The sequence below is a fragment of the Rana temporaria genome, chromosome 3 (genome assembly GCF_905171775.1).
Source record: "Rana temporaria chromosome 3, aRanTem1.1, whole genome shotgun sequence".
Lineage (NCBI taxonomy): Eukaryota > Metazoa > Chordata > Amphibia > Anura > Ranidae > Rana > Rana temporaria.
In genome coordinates this window covers 259751960-259769381 of record NC_053491.1, presented here as the reverse complement: position 1 = coordinate 259769381, position 17422 = coordinate 259751960, and the positions used below count along the sequence as shown (strand labels likewise).

General features: G+C 42.3%; 1 protein-coding gene across 4 annotated transcripts in view; it reads right to left on the bottom strand.

Moving 5' to 3' along the window:
• The window catches only part of NR3C1 (nuclear receptor subfamily 3 group C member 1), a 228300-nt gene that overhangs the window by 76796 nt on the left and 134082 nt on the right, over positions 1-17422 (bottom strand). For all 4 annotated transcript variants that reach the window (XM_040344599.1, XM_040344598.1, XM_040344600.1 and 1 more), the window contains exon 3: positions 107-270. In XM_040344599.1, coding sequence (XP_040200533.1) covers positions 107-270 — 164 coding nt within the window. The remainder of the gene's footprint in view (positions 1-106; positions 271-17422) is intronic.

Sequence of the window (17422 nt, the reverse complement as noted above, 5' to 3'; positions counted from 1 at the left end):
GACACAAATGCATACTTGGCAGACATCAATACAGAATTGTAAAGCATTTTGATAAGCGTATAGCCTGAACGATTAGTATGGATGCTAGTATAGATAGTTGGCATACCTTCTACTGCTCTTTTGAAAAATACTTTACAGCTGCCGCACGTCAATACTCCATAGTGACACCCAGAGGCTTCATCAGAACACACCAAACAGAGCTTAGGAGGTGGTCCGGTGCTGGTAGAAGAGCTGGACGGAGAAGGACTCACATCAGGTCTCATTCCGGGGCTAGTGTAGAAAGAAAATAGATTTGTTTATTCACCTGGAAATACCATTTCTTGAGCATGGTCACATATCACAACTAGTGTTCAATATTATTTATGTACTTGGGAATTTTTCAAACAATTGTTTATTTTACCACTGTAATGTACCACTTTCCCGCAATAAAAAGGTAAAATAACATACTGTATATTTACACACATTCTGTCATATGCAATCAATTCAACAAGAATGGCAATATTACAATCTTTAAGACCGCAGATTTAAAGTGATCAATGACTTCCCATAGTAAAAGCACCTCCCGCACAGTGAGAAAGCACAGGCTAGACACAGAGTTAACCCTTTGATCGCCTCTGATGTTAACCTCTTCCCAGCCAGTGTCATTAGTACAGTGACAGTGCATATTTTTTAGCACTGATCACTGTATTAGTGTCACTGGTCCCAAAAAAAAGGGTCAAAAAAGTGTCAGTGTCCGATTTGTCTGTGCAATAACGCAGTTTCTCAATAAGTTAATGACTGCCATTACTAGTAAAATAAATAAATAAATAATAATCACATAATTTTTAGACGCAATAACTTTTGCGCAAACCAATCAGTATACGCTTATTGGATTTTCTTTTACCAAAAATATGTAGCAGAATACACATTGGAAAAATTAAGGGTTGCAACGAACGATTATTTTCATATTTCATATTTGGTCGATATTTGTTTCGCATAATCGATTAATAACCTTAAATAAGTGGGGTGTATAATTTAGTTAATATGTTAATAAGTTTTAAAAAAAGGCAATTTATTCTTAAATATCTCTATGAAGTGGTAAATATAAATAACCAACTATATGGCTAGGGAGAAAAATCTCTAATCTACTCTGAAAATAACAGACAGGAGGAGATATAGGCCCGGATTCAGAAAGGATTTAGGCGGCGTATCTCCAGATACGCCACCGTAATTTTAAATGTGCACCGTCGCATCTTTATGCCTATTCAGAAAGGCATTTACGTTAGTTTTTTTCCAAGATACGACTGACGCAAGTCTCTTACGTCGTCGTATCTTGGGTGCATATTTACGCTGGCCGCTAGGGGCGCTTCCGTAGATTTACGCGTAGAATATGCAAATTAGGTAGATACGCCGATTCAGAAACGTACTTGTGCCCGTCGGATTTAGCTACGCCGTTTACGTAAGGCGTCGGTCCGGCGTAACTTTACCCCTCCTAAAGCAGGGGTAAGTCATGTTAAGGTATGGACGTCGGAAGCGTCGGAAACAGCGTCGTATTTTACGTCGTTTGCGTAACTCGTACGTGAATGGGGCTGGGCGTAAGTTACGTTCACGTCGACTAAGCATTGAGCCGACGTATCTTGGGGAGTATTTGCGCCGTGACTCTGAGCATGCGCGCGCATGCGCCGTTCGTTCGGCCCCTCATTTGCATGGGGTCACGGTTCATTTTAATAAAACACGCCCACTGCCAACCTACTTTGAATTACACGGGCTTACGCCGGCCCATATACGCTACGCCGCCGTAACTAAGGACGCAAATGGTTTCTGAATATGGTACTCGCCTGACTTAGTTACGGCGGCGTAGCGCATATGAGATGCGCTAGGCCCGCAGAAAGATACGTGACTCTTTCTGAATCCGGGCCATACTGTATACACTATTAGAGGAGATATACCGTATATACTATTAGAGGAGATATACTGTATACACTATTAGAGGAGATATACCGTATATACTATTAGAGGAGATATACTGTATACACTATTAGAGGATATATACTATTATAGGAGATTTACATTCAAAGGATTCGTTCCACAACCATTTATTCATAAGTTCTTCAGTCTATAGTCCATATAAAAAGATTATAGCAGTGTGAAAAGTTGTGTAACCATAAAATATCCATCCACAATTGGAAGCCTCAACAAGGGGATTAGAAGCAAAATCCAGCAGGAGCCACAGAGTATAAAAGAGAAGAGAGGCGCCTCTAAGGCCGGGTACTCACGACCAAACATGTATGGTGAAAGCGGTCCGTCGGTCCGTTTTCACCATACATGTCTGCCAGAGGGCTTCTGTACGATGGTTGTACACACCATCGTACAGAAGTCCGCGCGTAAACAATACGCGGGGCGTGTCCGCGGTGTTGCCGCGTCGATGACGCGGTGTCGCCGCGACAATGACGCGGCGACGTGGGCGGCCCGCCTTTAAAATGCTTCCACGCATGCGTCGAAGTCATTCGACGCATGCGAGGGAAGGCGGGCGCCTGGACATGTACGGTAGGTCTGTACTGACGACCGTACATGTCCGAGCGGGCAGAATTCCAGCGGGCTGTTTTAAAACAAGTCCAGGAATATTTGTCTGCTGGGAAAAGGCCCGGCGGGCAAATGTTTGCTGGAATTCGGCCCGCTCGCGCCCACACACGACCAAACATGTCTGCTGAAACTGGCCTGCGGGCCAGTTTCAGCAGACATGTTTGCTCGTGAGTATGGGGCCTAAGTGTAGCAATATTGTTACATTTGATGAAGGTACAACATTTAGAAATTCACATGGTTGATGATTAAAAGAGGCACATCTAACTTAGTCTACTTAGCATCATGTGTGGATTGTGACATGCACGGGCAAATCGGCTTCTCCTGAGGCTTCGTTTACAGACACAAGCTTTATGTTACGACTTGAAAAATCCAGCAAACTTGTTAGAGTGCTTACTAGTGTCAGAATTATTCTCGGGTAGCCTGACAGTGAGTTCTAAAACATGAAAACATGTTATTGCTAAAAGAAGTAACAGGATAACTTTGGAAACTATTCAGCATTCCATCTATTAACTTTGTTATTTCTCAGTACTGTCTTTAAGCTTGCTTAAGGGCCTTTTCACACTACAGTGCAGCTAGATTCCCATTGCATAGTGCGTTTTAGAAGTGCTGCATTTTTATTAAAACACAATTTAAATGCGTTGCATTACAGGGCATATGCATGAATAGCTGGTTGTTAAGAACACTGTCGGGTGCCCACTCCTTAACGACCAGCTATTTATTGGTTGTTAAGGCGCTGGAACCTGCCAGCATCCTTAACAACCAATGATATTGCCTCTCCCAGTACCTCCTTGGTGGTCAGTATGCTCCAGTTCCTCTTGTGCAGGTGCGATGCTGCCACTGGAAGGGGAAGGGGCTGGAGAGACCGGAGCATAGGGTCCGAGAACCTTTTGGGGAGCAGAGAAGGAGGGGGACTGGAGGAGCTGAATGGCAGTGCATGTAAATATACGCTGATTGTTAAGGCTCCATGCACACATGCGTTTTTTTAAAGCAGGAAAAAAAAACGCTAAACGCTCCTAAACACTACCAAGCGCTACCAAAACGCTCCTTTTATTTTCTTCATGTCCTGTAAAAACGCTAATAAAAAGCTAATGCTTCTAAAAGCTACTAAAAATGCTACTAGAAGCCAGCACAAAACATTATTAAAGTTTTTTTTTTTTTGAGCTTATAAAAAACGCTAGTGGGCATGGAGCCTTAAAGTAGTTGTAAACCCTTACATATACCCTGTGAAGTGACTACATAAGTTGTACCTATTTGTCTGAAGTCTTCTCTCCTCTACATCCGTTCAAAATCCAGAATTTATAACGTTTGTCTGAGAGCTGATTGGAAAGAAGGGACGCACTCGCCATCGCACAGTACACCAAAGATGCTTCATGCAGGACTTTTTAAAATGCAGCGCAAACACAGCACAGCAATGTGAAAAGTCACATAGAATTTAAAGGGAAATACTTTTGAGGCTCTTTTGTCACACTGGAAATGTGCCTTCTAGCGCATAGGTGTGAAAGGGCCCCAAGAAAATCTTTTTTATTACCTTGTTTCAAAATATTTTCTACATTTCTGGCATTTTTACCTTTGTGTTTACCAATCTTATCCCCCTGTTCTATTGGCTTACATTAGTTTGGTTCACTTACAATTTTTCATGTTTACACACACTACAGGGTATATTTATAAAACAAAGCTTGGTTTAAGTCACATTCACTGCTTTAAGCCTCACTCACATGGGTGCTGAGGCCCATACACTGTGAATTGGCCATTTGTTTATGCATTTGGAGTCGCCAGGTGCTGTGTGAATACAGCCCATGTAAGTCTAGAAGGACATAGCCGCTCATTCTACTTTGACAGGTATGTGAGTGTGCAGGAAATAGCGGTGACGTCAATACGCTCGTGAGAGTGCTAGGACGATATTTGTTTCCAATGCCTGTAAATTCAGTTTTGCAAGTAGTTTTTTTAATAAATTAATCTGGACACTGCGCAATGAGTTTCCTTTTTCTCGTATTTTTTCTTACTGATTCAGTCGGCTTCTGAGCATATCCTGTGGCTACATCTTTGGCTTGTTTTCACCAATGATCCCCTGTTGGGAGGCTGGATAAATCAAGCTGATCTGCACCTAAAGTGAGGGGTAATAAAGCTCACAGATGCGAGTATAAACCTTGATAGGTCTTTGGAACTGTTAAGGAGACAATTTTGCCTGATCTATTCAAGCACTGGATGTTGCACTTATTTTAAGGACTTTTGCACTTTATCACTATGGACTTTATTGTTTATAGGATTATTATTCATTATATTTGAAGGTTAATTCTATATTAGGTATGTGGGTGAGGAGCCCCCAAACGCACAGCAGCCCTATTCAGGTACCCGAACACGTATGCCTGTGCAATTAGGACGAGTGGCTGTGTCTGCACAGCTATCAGGTCTCTACAGACTTGCATGGGATTCCTGCATGCAGCACCTGGTGGCTCAAGCCACATAATCGGCTAAAAACAACACTTCCTGTCCTAGGGGCATAGGCGTGGGCACAGGTTGTGCCAGGTGTGCCTGAGCACACCCTAATCACGCTGTGCTGCACAGATTCCTCCTGCTATTTGGCTGCAGAAGAAGGGACTAGGGAATCTCTGTCTTAAAAGGGAACTCAATGGAGCGCCTAAAAAATGGTATTAAAAAAAATATATATAATAATAATCATATATAAATAAATAAAATTTTAAAAAATAGAAAAAAAAAAGGTTATGATAAAAAAATAAAAAAAATACTGACACCGTCCATGGCTCTACTGATATATATACATATACACAGACATACATGTATGTTTGAGCTTTGGGTGCACACCCTAATGCTAGGGTCTGCGCACACCTATGCCTAGGGGGACAATGCTTACTTACTGTATCTGTTAGGGTTGCCTTTAAACCCAAACACATATGAATTACACAGGTTCTGAGGCTAATTTAACCACTTAAGGACCGCCCCACTGCAGCAGGGCGGCCCTTGAGCGCAAAATCACACACCTGTACGGGAGTCCTTCTTCCGGGTCTGGGGCGCGTGTGCACCACCAGAGACCTGCTACCGCTGTGATTACATTGTAAACAAGATCGCCATTAACAAGAAAGAAAGAGATCTTGTGTTTCTGCTAAGCAGGAACACGGATCTCTGTTTTTCTTCAGTTAAGCCACCCCCCACACAGTTAGAAAACACTCTTAGGGAACACAGTTAACCCTTTGATCACCCCTGATGTTAACCCGTTCCCTGCCAGTGCCATTTATACAGTGACGGTGCATTTTTTTTTAGCACTGATCACTTTAATAGTGTCACTGGTCCCCAAAAGTGTCACTTAGTGTCAGATTTGTCTGCCGCAAACCCGCTAAAAATCACAGATCGCTGTCATTACTGCGTAATTAATATGTGTTCAGTTTTAAAGGGACGAGGTGGCAATCCTAGTATCTGTACTGTAATGTGTTGGGTCTCCTCATCTCTAACAAACAATTGAGGTGTTCTTTAGTGAGTCCACAGAGATATCTGGCAACAATCATTACTGACAAGGCACAGGGAATTATCAGCTCATGCGATTTCTGTCAGCATTAACAGTTATTTTTTCCACTTGTTGAACAGGCATAATAGAATGCTTTTAATAATATATGTAAAAGACTATAAGGAAGCAATGTCCATTGTTTGTTACACACACTTCAAATCATAAGCTGATTTTTCATTACTTCTGCCTATTTCCCTGAACGCAGCAGCATTTCAGATTCTAAACAACAGAGCCCAGCAGTGAAATTACTACTTTAGCAATCCTTGTGGGGGCTCTGGGTTTTAGTACATGACTCCTCCGATTCACTCTCTACTGCCAAAATTGTTCTCCCTAACCACTGAAACAAGCAGCGGCTGCAGCTCTGAGGTGACTGAAGGAGTGGTCTGTCAGCAGTGTGTGCACAACTCAAGCCTGTGCAGGCCCAGCTGTTGTTTTGTGAGGGGCGATGGTTTCTAGAGCTATGGGATCCACAATGGAATTGTTTAGTCCGAAAAACCGTAGCAAGCAGTCAGATGTCAAACAATACTAGTAACTTTGATTTCATGCTAATTTAACTTGTTGTTTACACAGTACTCAAAGCGCCAACACACTAAAATCAATGTGATGCAAATTAGGTAGAAGTAGACAAGTGGATAACATGAGATTAACCACTTCAATACCGGCCACTTTCCCCCCTTCCTGCCTAAGCCAATTTTCAGCGCTGTCACTTTTTAAACGACAATAGCGCGGTCATGCTACACTGTACCCAATTTTTATGATTTTGTTCCCACAAATAGAGCTTTCTTTGGTGGTATTTGATCACCTCTGCAGTTTTTATTATTTTTTGCTAAAGAAAAAAAAATAAAAAATTCTTGGTTTCTGTTATCAAATTTTGTAAATGAGTACGTTTTCTCCTTTACTGATGGAAACTGACGATGGGCACCGATAGGCGGCACTGATAAGTGACAATGATAGGCAACACTGAAAGGCTGCACTGATGGGTACTTATGGGTGGCACTGATAGGCATCACTGATGGCACTGGCAGGCATTGCTGATGGGCACTGATTGGCATATCCCCGGAGATCCAGGGTGACATATCTGGAGGGTGTCTTTTGTGGGCATCCCTGGTGGTCCTGGCGGCATTTCTGGTGGTCCTCGGCAGGCATCCGTGGGGGATGGGGGGGGGCTGCACTGATAAACAATCAGCACAGACCCCCCCCCCCGCAGTCTAACAATCCATTGTTAATACAGTGATCTCCCCCACTAAGCTGTTTTGTTCTGACAGAGGACCCCCTGCCAGAACACTTTGATCAGCACGCAATTGGCGCAGGGTGATGATCAGGAGCTGGTCAGCAACTGGTTTTCCAGCATGCTCGGCCAGCTTCTGTCGGACTTTGCACACGGATCGAATTTCATGTGGTTTTAATTGAACTGGCCGATGTTTCTCGACATTTGGCCTGTGTGTACTGGGTTTAAGGGCTTTTTCACACTGACAGACTCCGCCAGCGGATCCACCTGCTCAGTGGGGATCTCTGCAATGAGCAGGTGGATGACTGGTCCATGTCTGCAGTGCTTATGCAGAGATAACACAGACACAGCTCACTTTGCTCTACAGGTGGTCATATGTAAAAGTACTGACTTTCCGTTTACATCCAACCCAATCCACCAGACTGATGGGGAACGGCTCCCCCATTCGTTTGTCTCTAGCACTGCTTCTGTTTCTTTTAGCTGGAGACCACCATTTTGTTGAAGCCCAGAGCAGTCACTTCCTTATTGGAAACTCACCCCCACTTCTTGGTCTCAATAATTATATTCTACTTTTTGTAATTAAAATGTGTGCATTTCCAGCCTGGCTCAGTTAAGTGGGCCATACATGGATCAAAATGTGTCTGGTTCAACAGGGCTGAAATGTGATCCATGTATGGGCAGACTGGTTGTATCCCAAAAGGCAAAACAAAAAATATTATTTTCTGTAACTAAGCTAGAGTTCAGCTTTAAACTGATAATCATTTATGTATTTAAAACACACACAATAGAGTGCGACTAAGTGTAGTAGAGATTATAAAATCCCTTTCCCAACTAAAATTCTACACCATATTACTGTCAATTTACTATTTATGTTATATATATTGAAGTCCATCTAACACCATCCTCTCCACTGACTGGCAATGTTGCTGTCCAAGGGAGGCTAAGCTGCTCCTCCATAGATATGGTGGAAGAGTGAATGTAGCCAACCTAGGACAGAAGGTGTAATATTGGCTGATCACCATTTAAAAATAAAGGTATAAAAAGCTTGGAAAAAGTAAATGCAGCCAACGCATCCAATAATTGGTAAAATACAATATATTACATTTTTGATAGGGTTTAGATACACGTCAAATCTTGCAGTGCTTGATGTGATTCTTCCAGACCTGTGCAGAAACTTTGCCTCTGTCCAGGAGCTTCTTGTAATATAGACCCATCACTGCTGATTTCTTTCCTTTCCCCTCCTGTAGTTTTTGTCAGGCAGCCTGTAATGGGTGGGCTGGGTAAGTTGCCCCGCAGCCCCCGCTCTGCACAGGTTAGCGCAGCACAGTGATGACGTCACTGCTACTTTTTAATAACTGGGATTGAAAGGCATTTTGTGCACACAAAATAGATTTACTGTATATCCTTTGTGGCTATTAGGAATATCATTAAATGAAAGCTTTGTGCCCCAAGTTCAACTTTAAATATCAAGCTCACAAGCCATTAAAATTTCATTTGTAGCAGAGGTCGCAGCCTATTTCAGAGGCACTTGAAGTAAAATGTCCTAGATTACAACCAAAAAAGAACATGAAGTTTTGCCCCCATTGTGCCACCTTATACTTCCAATTTCCAATATTGTCCTAAGTATAGTGATACAATCTGTATTTTCTGTAGAGAAAAAAAACACACTAACATTTTCATCTGGAACATATTAATACGACATGGCAGCATCTGCAGAACGAACAGCTGATATACAATGGGGTTGTGAAAGACAGAAACCAGATGTGTAGCTTAAACATACACAGCGGTGAATTCTTATAATTCTAACTAGCTCAAAGGACAATGCAGATTCATCCCAAATATATGATGGATCCCTGAAAGCAAAGGGGCACAACACATTATTTAGGGCATGAATCGAATTTTGGATCTTTGAATCCCAATTTGTTTATCACTTGCACACAATGGTTTACAACTCTCACGATCCAACATCTTTCCTTAGGGAGTATAATATTGCTGCTGCAGGCAGAGCTTCTGACAGTACACCCAATACCAACTGCCTATCTGTGTTTACTTATGCAAGTAACAGGTGGTGACATGGTCTTTTTAAAATACATTGACGACGTGTGAGAAAATGCTGCAGGGAAACAATGAAGGGTGAATAGGCAATAAGATAATTCTTTTGAATCTCACAAATGACCACCAAAATCTCGTTTTTAGGGACAACGCAGCTCTTTCAGACACTGTAATAAATCGGCCTTCCTCCCTGTTGGGATAAAAAGGGTTTGCCTTGGGTATCCTTCCATTGTTCAGGAGAGGTTTTAAAACATTACGTACACGGGACGTTTTAAACCTCCGATGGAACTTGACGCATAGTAACCAAAGTTTAAAAACGTCTGTTGTTTACATGTCGTGTTTAGCCGCGTTTGCATATAGAAGTGTAGTTCTGGGCTGATTTCTCACCATTCTCATGATCATTGAAACTCCATGAGGTGAGATCTTGTATGGAGCCCCAGACCGAGGGAGCTGGACAGTTTTGTGTTTCTTCCATTTGCGAATAATCCCACAAACTGTTGTCACCCTCTCACCAAGCTGCTTGCTGATGGTCTTGTAGCCCATCCCAGCCTTGTGTAGGTCTACAATCTTGTCCCTGACATTCTTTGGTCTTTGCCATGGTGGAGAGATTGGAATCTGATTGATTGCTTCTGTGGACAGGTGTCTTTTATACAGGCAACATGCTGAGATTGGGAGCACTCCCTTTAAGGCTGGGTTCACACTACTACACTACTTTCATCCTACTTTGCTCTGCTACATTGGTCCTACATTTATCCTACATTGGTCCAACATCCATCCTACTTTCATGAACAGGATACTACTTTGGTCCGACTTCAATGATATTCAATGGGCCTGAAGTAGGATCAATGTAGGACCAAAAGTAGTACAGGGAGCATTTTCAAAGTCGGACCGACTTGTGTAGGACGCTACAAGACGCTCTCATAGGGAAACATTGAACACAGAGCAAAGTAGGATGAAAGTAGTGTAGTAGTGTATACCCAGCCTTAGAGAGTGCTCCTAATCTCAGCTCGTTACCTGTATAGAACACACCTGGGAGCCAGAAATCTTGCCAATTGATAGGAGATCAAATACTTATTTCACTCATTAAAATGCAAATCAAACTTTATTGAAATGCGTTTTCTGGATATTTTTGTTGTTCTTCTGTCTCTCACTGTTAAAATAAACCTACAATTAAAATAATAGAGCATTTACTTCTTTGTCAGTGGGCAAATGTACAAAATCAGCAGGGGATCAAATACTTTTTTCCCTCACTGTATGTGCAAAATGCCAGACATGGCAAACACATCACAAAAGAAATCTATGAATAGCACTGGGGTGATTTAACGTGTTGACTTCTCATGTACCATTTGCAAAAGTATGCAACTTAGAAAAATCTGTTTTTATTATACAGCAAATTGGAAGCTGGCTTCGTCTCCCTTGCTGTTTAGTAGGGTCTAACTGCTGTTGAGTCAGATTTCAGCAGTTTAAATGTAAATTGTTGCTTAGTTGCTATGCGTTACCTCACACAATTCTGTTTTACCCAACAGGCTTTATATGAAACTATTAAAGAGGCTAAAAATAAATAAATACCTCAGTATCCCAGGGAGCCGAATCTAATTTAGGTTTCGGCATCATCAGCAAGCACTCCATCTAGCAGACATCAGATAAATGACAATATTTACTGGGCAATGAGGGAAGGTGCCAGATTCAATACTGTCTGCGGACTTCATGCCAAAGGTAAAAATAAAATCAACACGAGTAATTATTGCAGTGTTCAACCAAAGTACACAATCAAGTCTCCAACAGGGATTCTGTGGCTTACTGGGGGGCAGAAAACAGAATTCAGCACATCACATTTCCCTCTTCAGAGAATTACGAATACAGAAGTTCTTCAGTTACAGTAGAAATGTTGTAGTTGTACAGATACTTCTAAATATATTCTAACCAGTTTAATTTGTGGAACACAGACATGAGAGCAGAGCTAGGTTCTCAGAACTACAACTCTACTTACCACTTTGCCATTCAGGCCCCATTCACATCTGAGCATTGTGTTGCTTCAAACTCCAAAATCCCATGGTTTTCAATTGTACCCGTTTACACCTAAGCATGGTGTTGCTTCAAACTCCAAAATCCCATGGTTTTAAATTGTACCCGTTTACACCTAAGCATGGTGTTGCTTTAAGCTCAAAAAAGTACATGAGCTTCTTTTGAGCTACGCGCTTTGAAATGATTGTAAAGCTTTGATTTCTTTATTAACATAATAAGCATATATACTTACCTGCTCTGTGCAATTATCGGCCCCAAACCTCCTCTTTTCAGGTCCTCTGCCGGCTCTCTTGGCTCCTCTTCTTCTCGGTGTGCCAGCATAGGAATCCACTTCTTATGGAGACGCACCTGAGGACTCCCTTCCGAGCTGGGCTATGTGTGTCAATACAGCTTGGCCTCGCCCCTTCACACAGGATTTGATTGATTGCAGCGGGAGCCAATGGTTCCTGCAGCTCTCACTCAGTCTGCTCTGCTCTCACTCAGTCTTGTGAGGAGAGAATGAGAGAGCAGTACTGATGCACTCGGGCATAGCCCTGGAGGTGGGGGGTGAGATAACCGATGGAACATTTTTTACCTTAATGCAGGGTAAAAAATGTTCATTCATTCATTATTTGTTTTTCTTAGGAGCCTGTAGAGCATTGCACCTGCCATCAGCAGATCACAAGTGCAATGCCAAGCTCCAGCAGACTGTCAGTAGAGGCAGTATGAACTACCAGAGTTCATTGAGAACTACAAGTTGTCAGTCACAATGGCGGTAGTTGTAGTTAATGTTGCAGTCATGTTGGAACAGTAAGGGGCCATCCCCCAACTGTTTCCAAAAAGTTGGGAGCATGAAATTATCCAAAATGACTTGGTATGCTGACACCTTAACTGTTTGCCGACCGCCGTCAGTAGATATACATGGTGGTATTGTTGACCCTGGGAACAGGGTACCCAAACAACAGTGACTCATTTGGAGGTGTTTCACATGTTTGCAAGCTCTAGTGACCATATTTATATATTAAAATATCTAGAGCACAGAGCCCAAATTATTTAGTAGTCAGCACCAGAATACTGTATTACCCCTACAATACTGATACTATACATCTGACTGAGAACTGTCTACCTCTATGTGATAAGGATGAGCTATTAAGATGAAAAGAGGTAAAGTGGAAAGCGGGAAAGATCTCTGGATTTCACATGCCAACAGATATTTATCATCTAAGACTTTACAGAAATATGATATTTGTCTGGCTGGTTGGAAAACAAGAGGTGTTATCATAAGTGTAACTAAATCCAAAGGAGCCTTTTGCAACCCAATCCTTTGCTTGAACACAAATTAATAGTTGGAAGTTCCGCGTGCAAGCAGTAACAAACAAAGGGGTAGATTTACTAAAACTGGTACACTCAGAACCTGGTGAAACTGTGCATGGTAGCCAATCAGCTTCTAACCTCAGCTTGTTCAATTAAGATTTGGCAATAAAACCCGGAAGCTGACTGGTTTCTATGCAGAAGCGAGCCTGATTTTGTACTCTCCAGCTTTAGTAAATAGGCCCCACTGTCTACACCAGGAGTGCCAAAACTTTTGAAGAGCGAGGGAAGGGAATTGGTAAATGGTCGCTGGCCACAATGAGCGGAGCAGGAGCATGACAGGTCCCTGTCCACAGCCCACTCTACTCTATGGGCCCTCTCATCCAATCCGATTCACCCAGACGGAAGGGGGCAGATCCCCTTTCTAATTTTATTAGGTAGGCGGGTGTCTGTTTACATATGCTGCTCCATAGATGTTAATATTTAGTCTGATTGGGTCAGACCGATCATGTGAAAAGGGGCCTAAGGCTGCTTTCACACTGATGCACTGTGATTGCCCCAAATCGCAGGTGCAAAGCAGTGCACCTGTTGATTTTCTGTGGGTTAGCTGCACTTTGCCGTAAACTTCTATTATATCCTGCAGGTGTGGCACACTTTGTAAGAGTGCAAAATACCCACATGTAATACCAGAAGTCTATGGCTTAGTGCTTGTTTCCCCTACTACTACTTCATTCACAAAATTGCTGCTCTGGTATGGCAGTTCGGCAACCCGTGATCTGGGCTTGCCAACCTGCTATCCCAGAGCAGGAGGCCGAGGGCCACATCAGAGGGCTCCGCGGGCCACTGGTTGGGCACCCCTGGTCTACACCATCATCATAAGACAACAGTACAGTGGAGGGAAAGTAGAAAAATATTCTAAAAATGTGTACATTTATCGGCATTGTGTGATTTTTAATGAGTGAAAAATGTATGGGGAACACACACACTATATATATATATATATATATATATAGTATTTGATTGTCATGGTCATTAGTAAACCATTTACAAGCTTAGTAGCTCAAGCTGAAATTAAAGTACCACCCCCTGAAATCAGATAGATGCTCCATTAAAGGGTTTCAATCAAACCAGGCAAGCCCAAAAGAAGGCAACTATCACAGTTCTATCTCCTTAGCTGACTCACAGTGCTCTGGGCATCATTCGCCTTGTTTCAAAATGTCCATTTGTTAAAGCTATACATATAGTAAAAAAAACTGATATAAAACATTGGTATAAATACTATGGTCTATTTATCATTTTTTTTGTGAACAATGTGTGAACCTTGAGTAAAAAGTAGAACCCAACAAGTGGAACTAATGCTAGGAGGTCAAGCATTTGGGCAGAAGAGAATTTGCATGTATCTTTTGGCAAAAAAAAAAAAAAGAAAAGATATTTCCCTGTCTCCTATTTTTTTTTATAATGTGCATTGCCTGAAACCCATGTGTAGTATAGCATAGACACCTATTTCCTGCATCTGTAAGGTGTTGAGAACGGAGTCAAGTTGTAAGATGATGTAACTCCAGCAAGCATGCATAGGCTTTACATCATCAGTATCTGCTCGAAGATTGAAGAGAGAAGTTGTCACATGCAAGAAAACTTCCGGAGAAGATGACGGTAGTGGTAAAAGATTTGGCAGCGCTGGCAGAGGGCAAACCCAAAAACAGGGATTAAAGGAAACAAAGACATTTCCCATACATACAGTACACTTTGCTAACAGTATACAGCAGTGCTGTGCCCCGCATGCTGGAAAAATCTACCGTGATATTCCGGAGACGGCTTGTTATTTGCACTGAATTTGAATTTTCTAGATTATGTAACATTACATCTAGTCCTAAAACAATTATGTGCAGAGAGATTGTTTTAGCCATTCTAAATATGTCAGAACATCTGTTTTTCTATTACACACTCCTCTTTGTTATAAAAGAGGATAATCATCTGCCTGCTGCACTAATGATCAGCATTTCTGGAAGACGACCTTGGTTCTTTTAGGATGATTTTATACAAAAACATTGAGTGTATGGAGCAAGCCTACTAAAGTAGGAAATCATATTTTAATGGTGTATGCATATGGCCACCATGTGTTTGTTCTTTTATTTATTGAAACAGAAGAAAAATAAATGTGATTGCAAATTGTTCCAAACCAAAGAATTTTATTAAGAACAAACAAAGTTAGGTCAGCCATATAGTTTAAAAATAAACATAGTGGGGGGGGGGGGATTTAATAAAATTGATGTGTCACTTTTCTGGTGTTAATTGCTCTTGGTAATGTGTTGCGCCTAATTCAAAAAACATTTGTGGTTCTGACAGCAACTTGTGTACCAAATTCAGGTAGTTCCAATGTGCTCCACATCTGCATTGTAGCGCAACACCGGGACCAAATTCAGAATAAAATAGCTACAGTAAGAATCAGCAGAGGCGGACTGACCATTTGGGCACTGCCCGAGGGCCCCATGCCACTAGGGGGCTCCATCAGGGTTGCTAGCCTCAGTAAAACCAGTATGTAAAAATAATTTTTTTCACATCTGTCCCTGAAATGTCCCTTACCGACATCCTTTTGGTCTAAAAATGCCAAGATTATAGCTGCCCTGCTTCTCCAGTACCTTCTCAGTGTGCGTATGAATACCGTGTGTGTGTGTATGTATATTCTGTGTGTATGAATACTGTGTGTATTCTGTGTGTGTGTGTGTATACTGTGTGTATGTGTATTCTGTGTGTATGAATACTGTGTGTATGTGTATTCTGTGTGTATGTATACTGTGTGTATGTGTATTCTGTGTGTATGTATACTGTGTGTGTATACTTTGTATGCATACTGTATGTGTGTGTGTACACAGTACTGTATGGCCCCATAATCTATTGCCTGGGGGCCCCATAATCTCCTATTGCCCGGGGGGCCCCATAATCTACTATTGCCCGGGGGCCCCATTTGTTGTCCTCCCCTGAGAATCAGTTCACACGAGAACGCAGTGTGGGAAAGGCACGTTCCATTCATATTTCCTGTACTACATTCGAACGCACTGCCAATGCGATCTGCATGTTGGTGCCAATGTATTGTTAACGGCACCATCAAATGCAGTGCAAATTGCACAGTACCGCAGTACCACAACGTTTGGTGCAGCCTATTCATATGAATGGGACAAGAAAACGCACCGTATGGGAATGTGTAGGTATGAACCTAGGCGTTCCTGTGTGATCCTGGTGTGAACCGGACCCAAGATCAACTTTTTTGGCCGTACACAGACAGATTTTGTAAAAGTGTCTCTTATGCGTTCCAAAAGTGGCGCAGCATGCACCAAATTCAAGTACAAGTTTGAGACAGGTACATGGCTTGGGTGCACACTACACCACTTTTAGAACGCATGTGAGACACTTTAACATAATCAAGTGGTTCTAAAGGCGAAGGGTTTTTCATCTTCATGCATTCTATCCATTAAGGTAAAAAACCTTCTCTGTGCAGCAACCTCCCCCCATACTTACCTGAGCCCCATTGTGGACCAGAGATGTGCCCAAGAGTCAGCGCTCTCTGAGGACTCTGAGCGGATGCCATTAAGGAGAGGGGGCAGGGCCGAGCTATGGCTCTGTGTGTGAATGGACATGCGGAGAAGCGGCTGAGGAGTGAGCCTGCTTGAGTGCATGCGGGGGGGGGGGGGGGGAGACCAGAGCCCAGGTGGAGGACTTGAGAAGAGGATCAGGGTTGTTCTGAGCAAACCCACTGCAACAGAGCAGGTAGGTATAACACGTTTGTTATTATTAAGAAAAAAAAACTGCCTTTAATATCACTCAATGAATGCCAAGAAGTGCATCTTGGATGCACAGCTTTCAAACACAACAGTGTGTTTCTTAAGCCTCATACACACAATCGGATTTTCCGCAGACAAAGCATAGGACTTTTGTCTGAAGGGCGTTGGCCAGGAATTTGTCTTGCATACAAACGGCACACAACGAAACGACATGGTTTTTCAGCTCTTTAGCGCCACCCTTTGGGCACCTTCTGCGAATGTCGTGTTTGGTGAGCATTGATTCCGAGCATGCGTGTTTGTACTTTGGCCTTTTGTCCGACAGACTTGTGTACACACGCTTGGAGAATCCGACAACAGACAATTATCCACAGAAAAATTTGAAAGCCTGCCATCCAACATTTGTTCGCAGAAAATCCGACAACAATTGTCTGATGGAGCGTACAGTCGGATTTTCCACCAACAGCCTGTCATCACACAACTTCCTTCGGAAAATCCGATCGTGTGTATGAGGCTTAAGCTTCACTTCCAATATTTGTATGTGGGCCAGATATTAGAAACGTAATGTGCAAATAAATAAATGTAATACGTATTTCCTAAAAACCTGCAGTCATAAAGCACCCTTCACCTTTATGGAAGCAGCACCAGTTCAGATGCGACATATTTTTCATGCCAGCGTTTGAACTCAGATGCAAATATTTATAATAATGAATGCCAAGGCTTTCTCAGCAGCCAGACTGCATAACTGGTTGGTGTGCAGCACTTATAGAAACCGTTTTCCTTTACATTAATACACAATGATATCCCCAATGCCATACCTAGGTGCCAAATGTTATTGCAGGCTACTTTACCACGTAAGTGTTCTAAGCACTTGACAGAAATTTAACCTGATACCTTGCACACAGATACTTTTTAGTAACAGGGATTTAAGCAGCTGCTGTCATCACACATTAACAATCAAATTCAGCA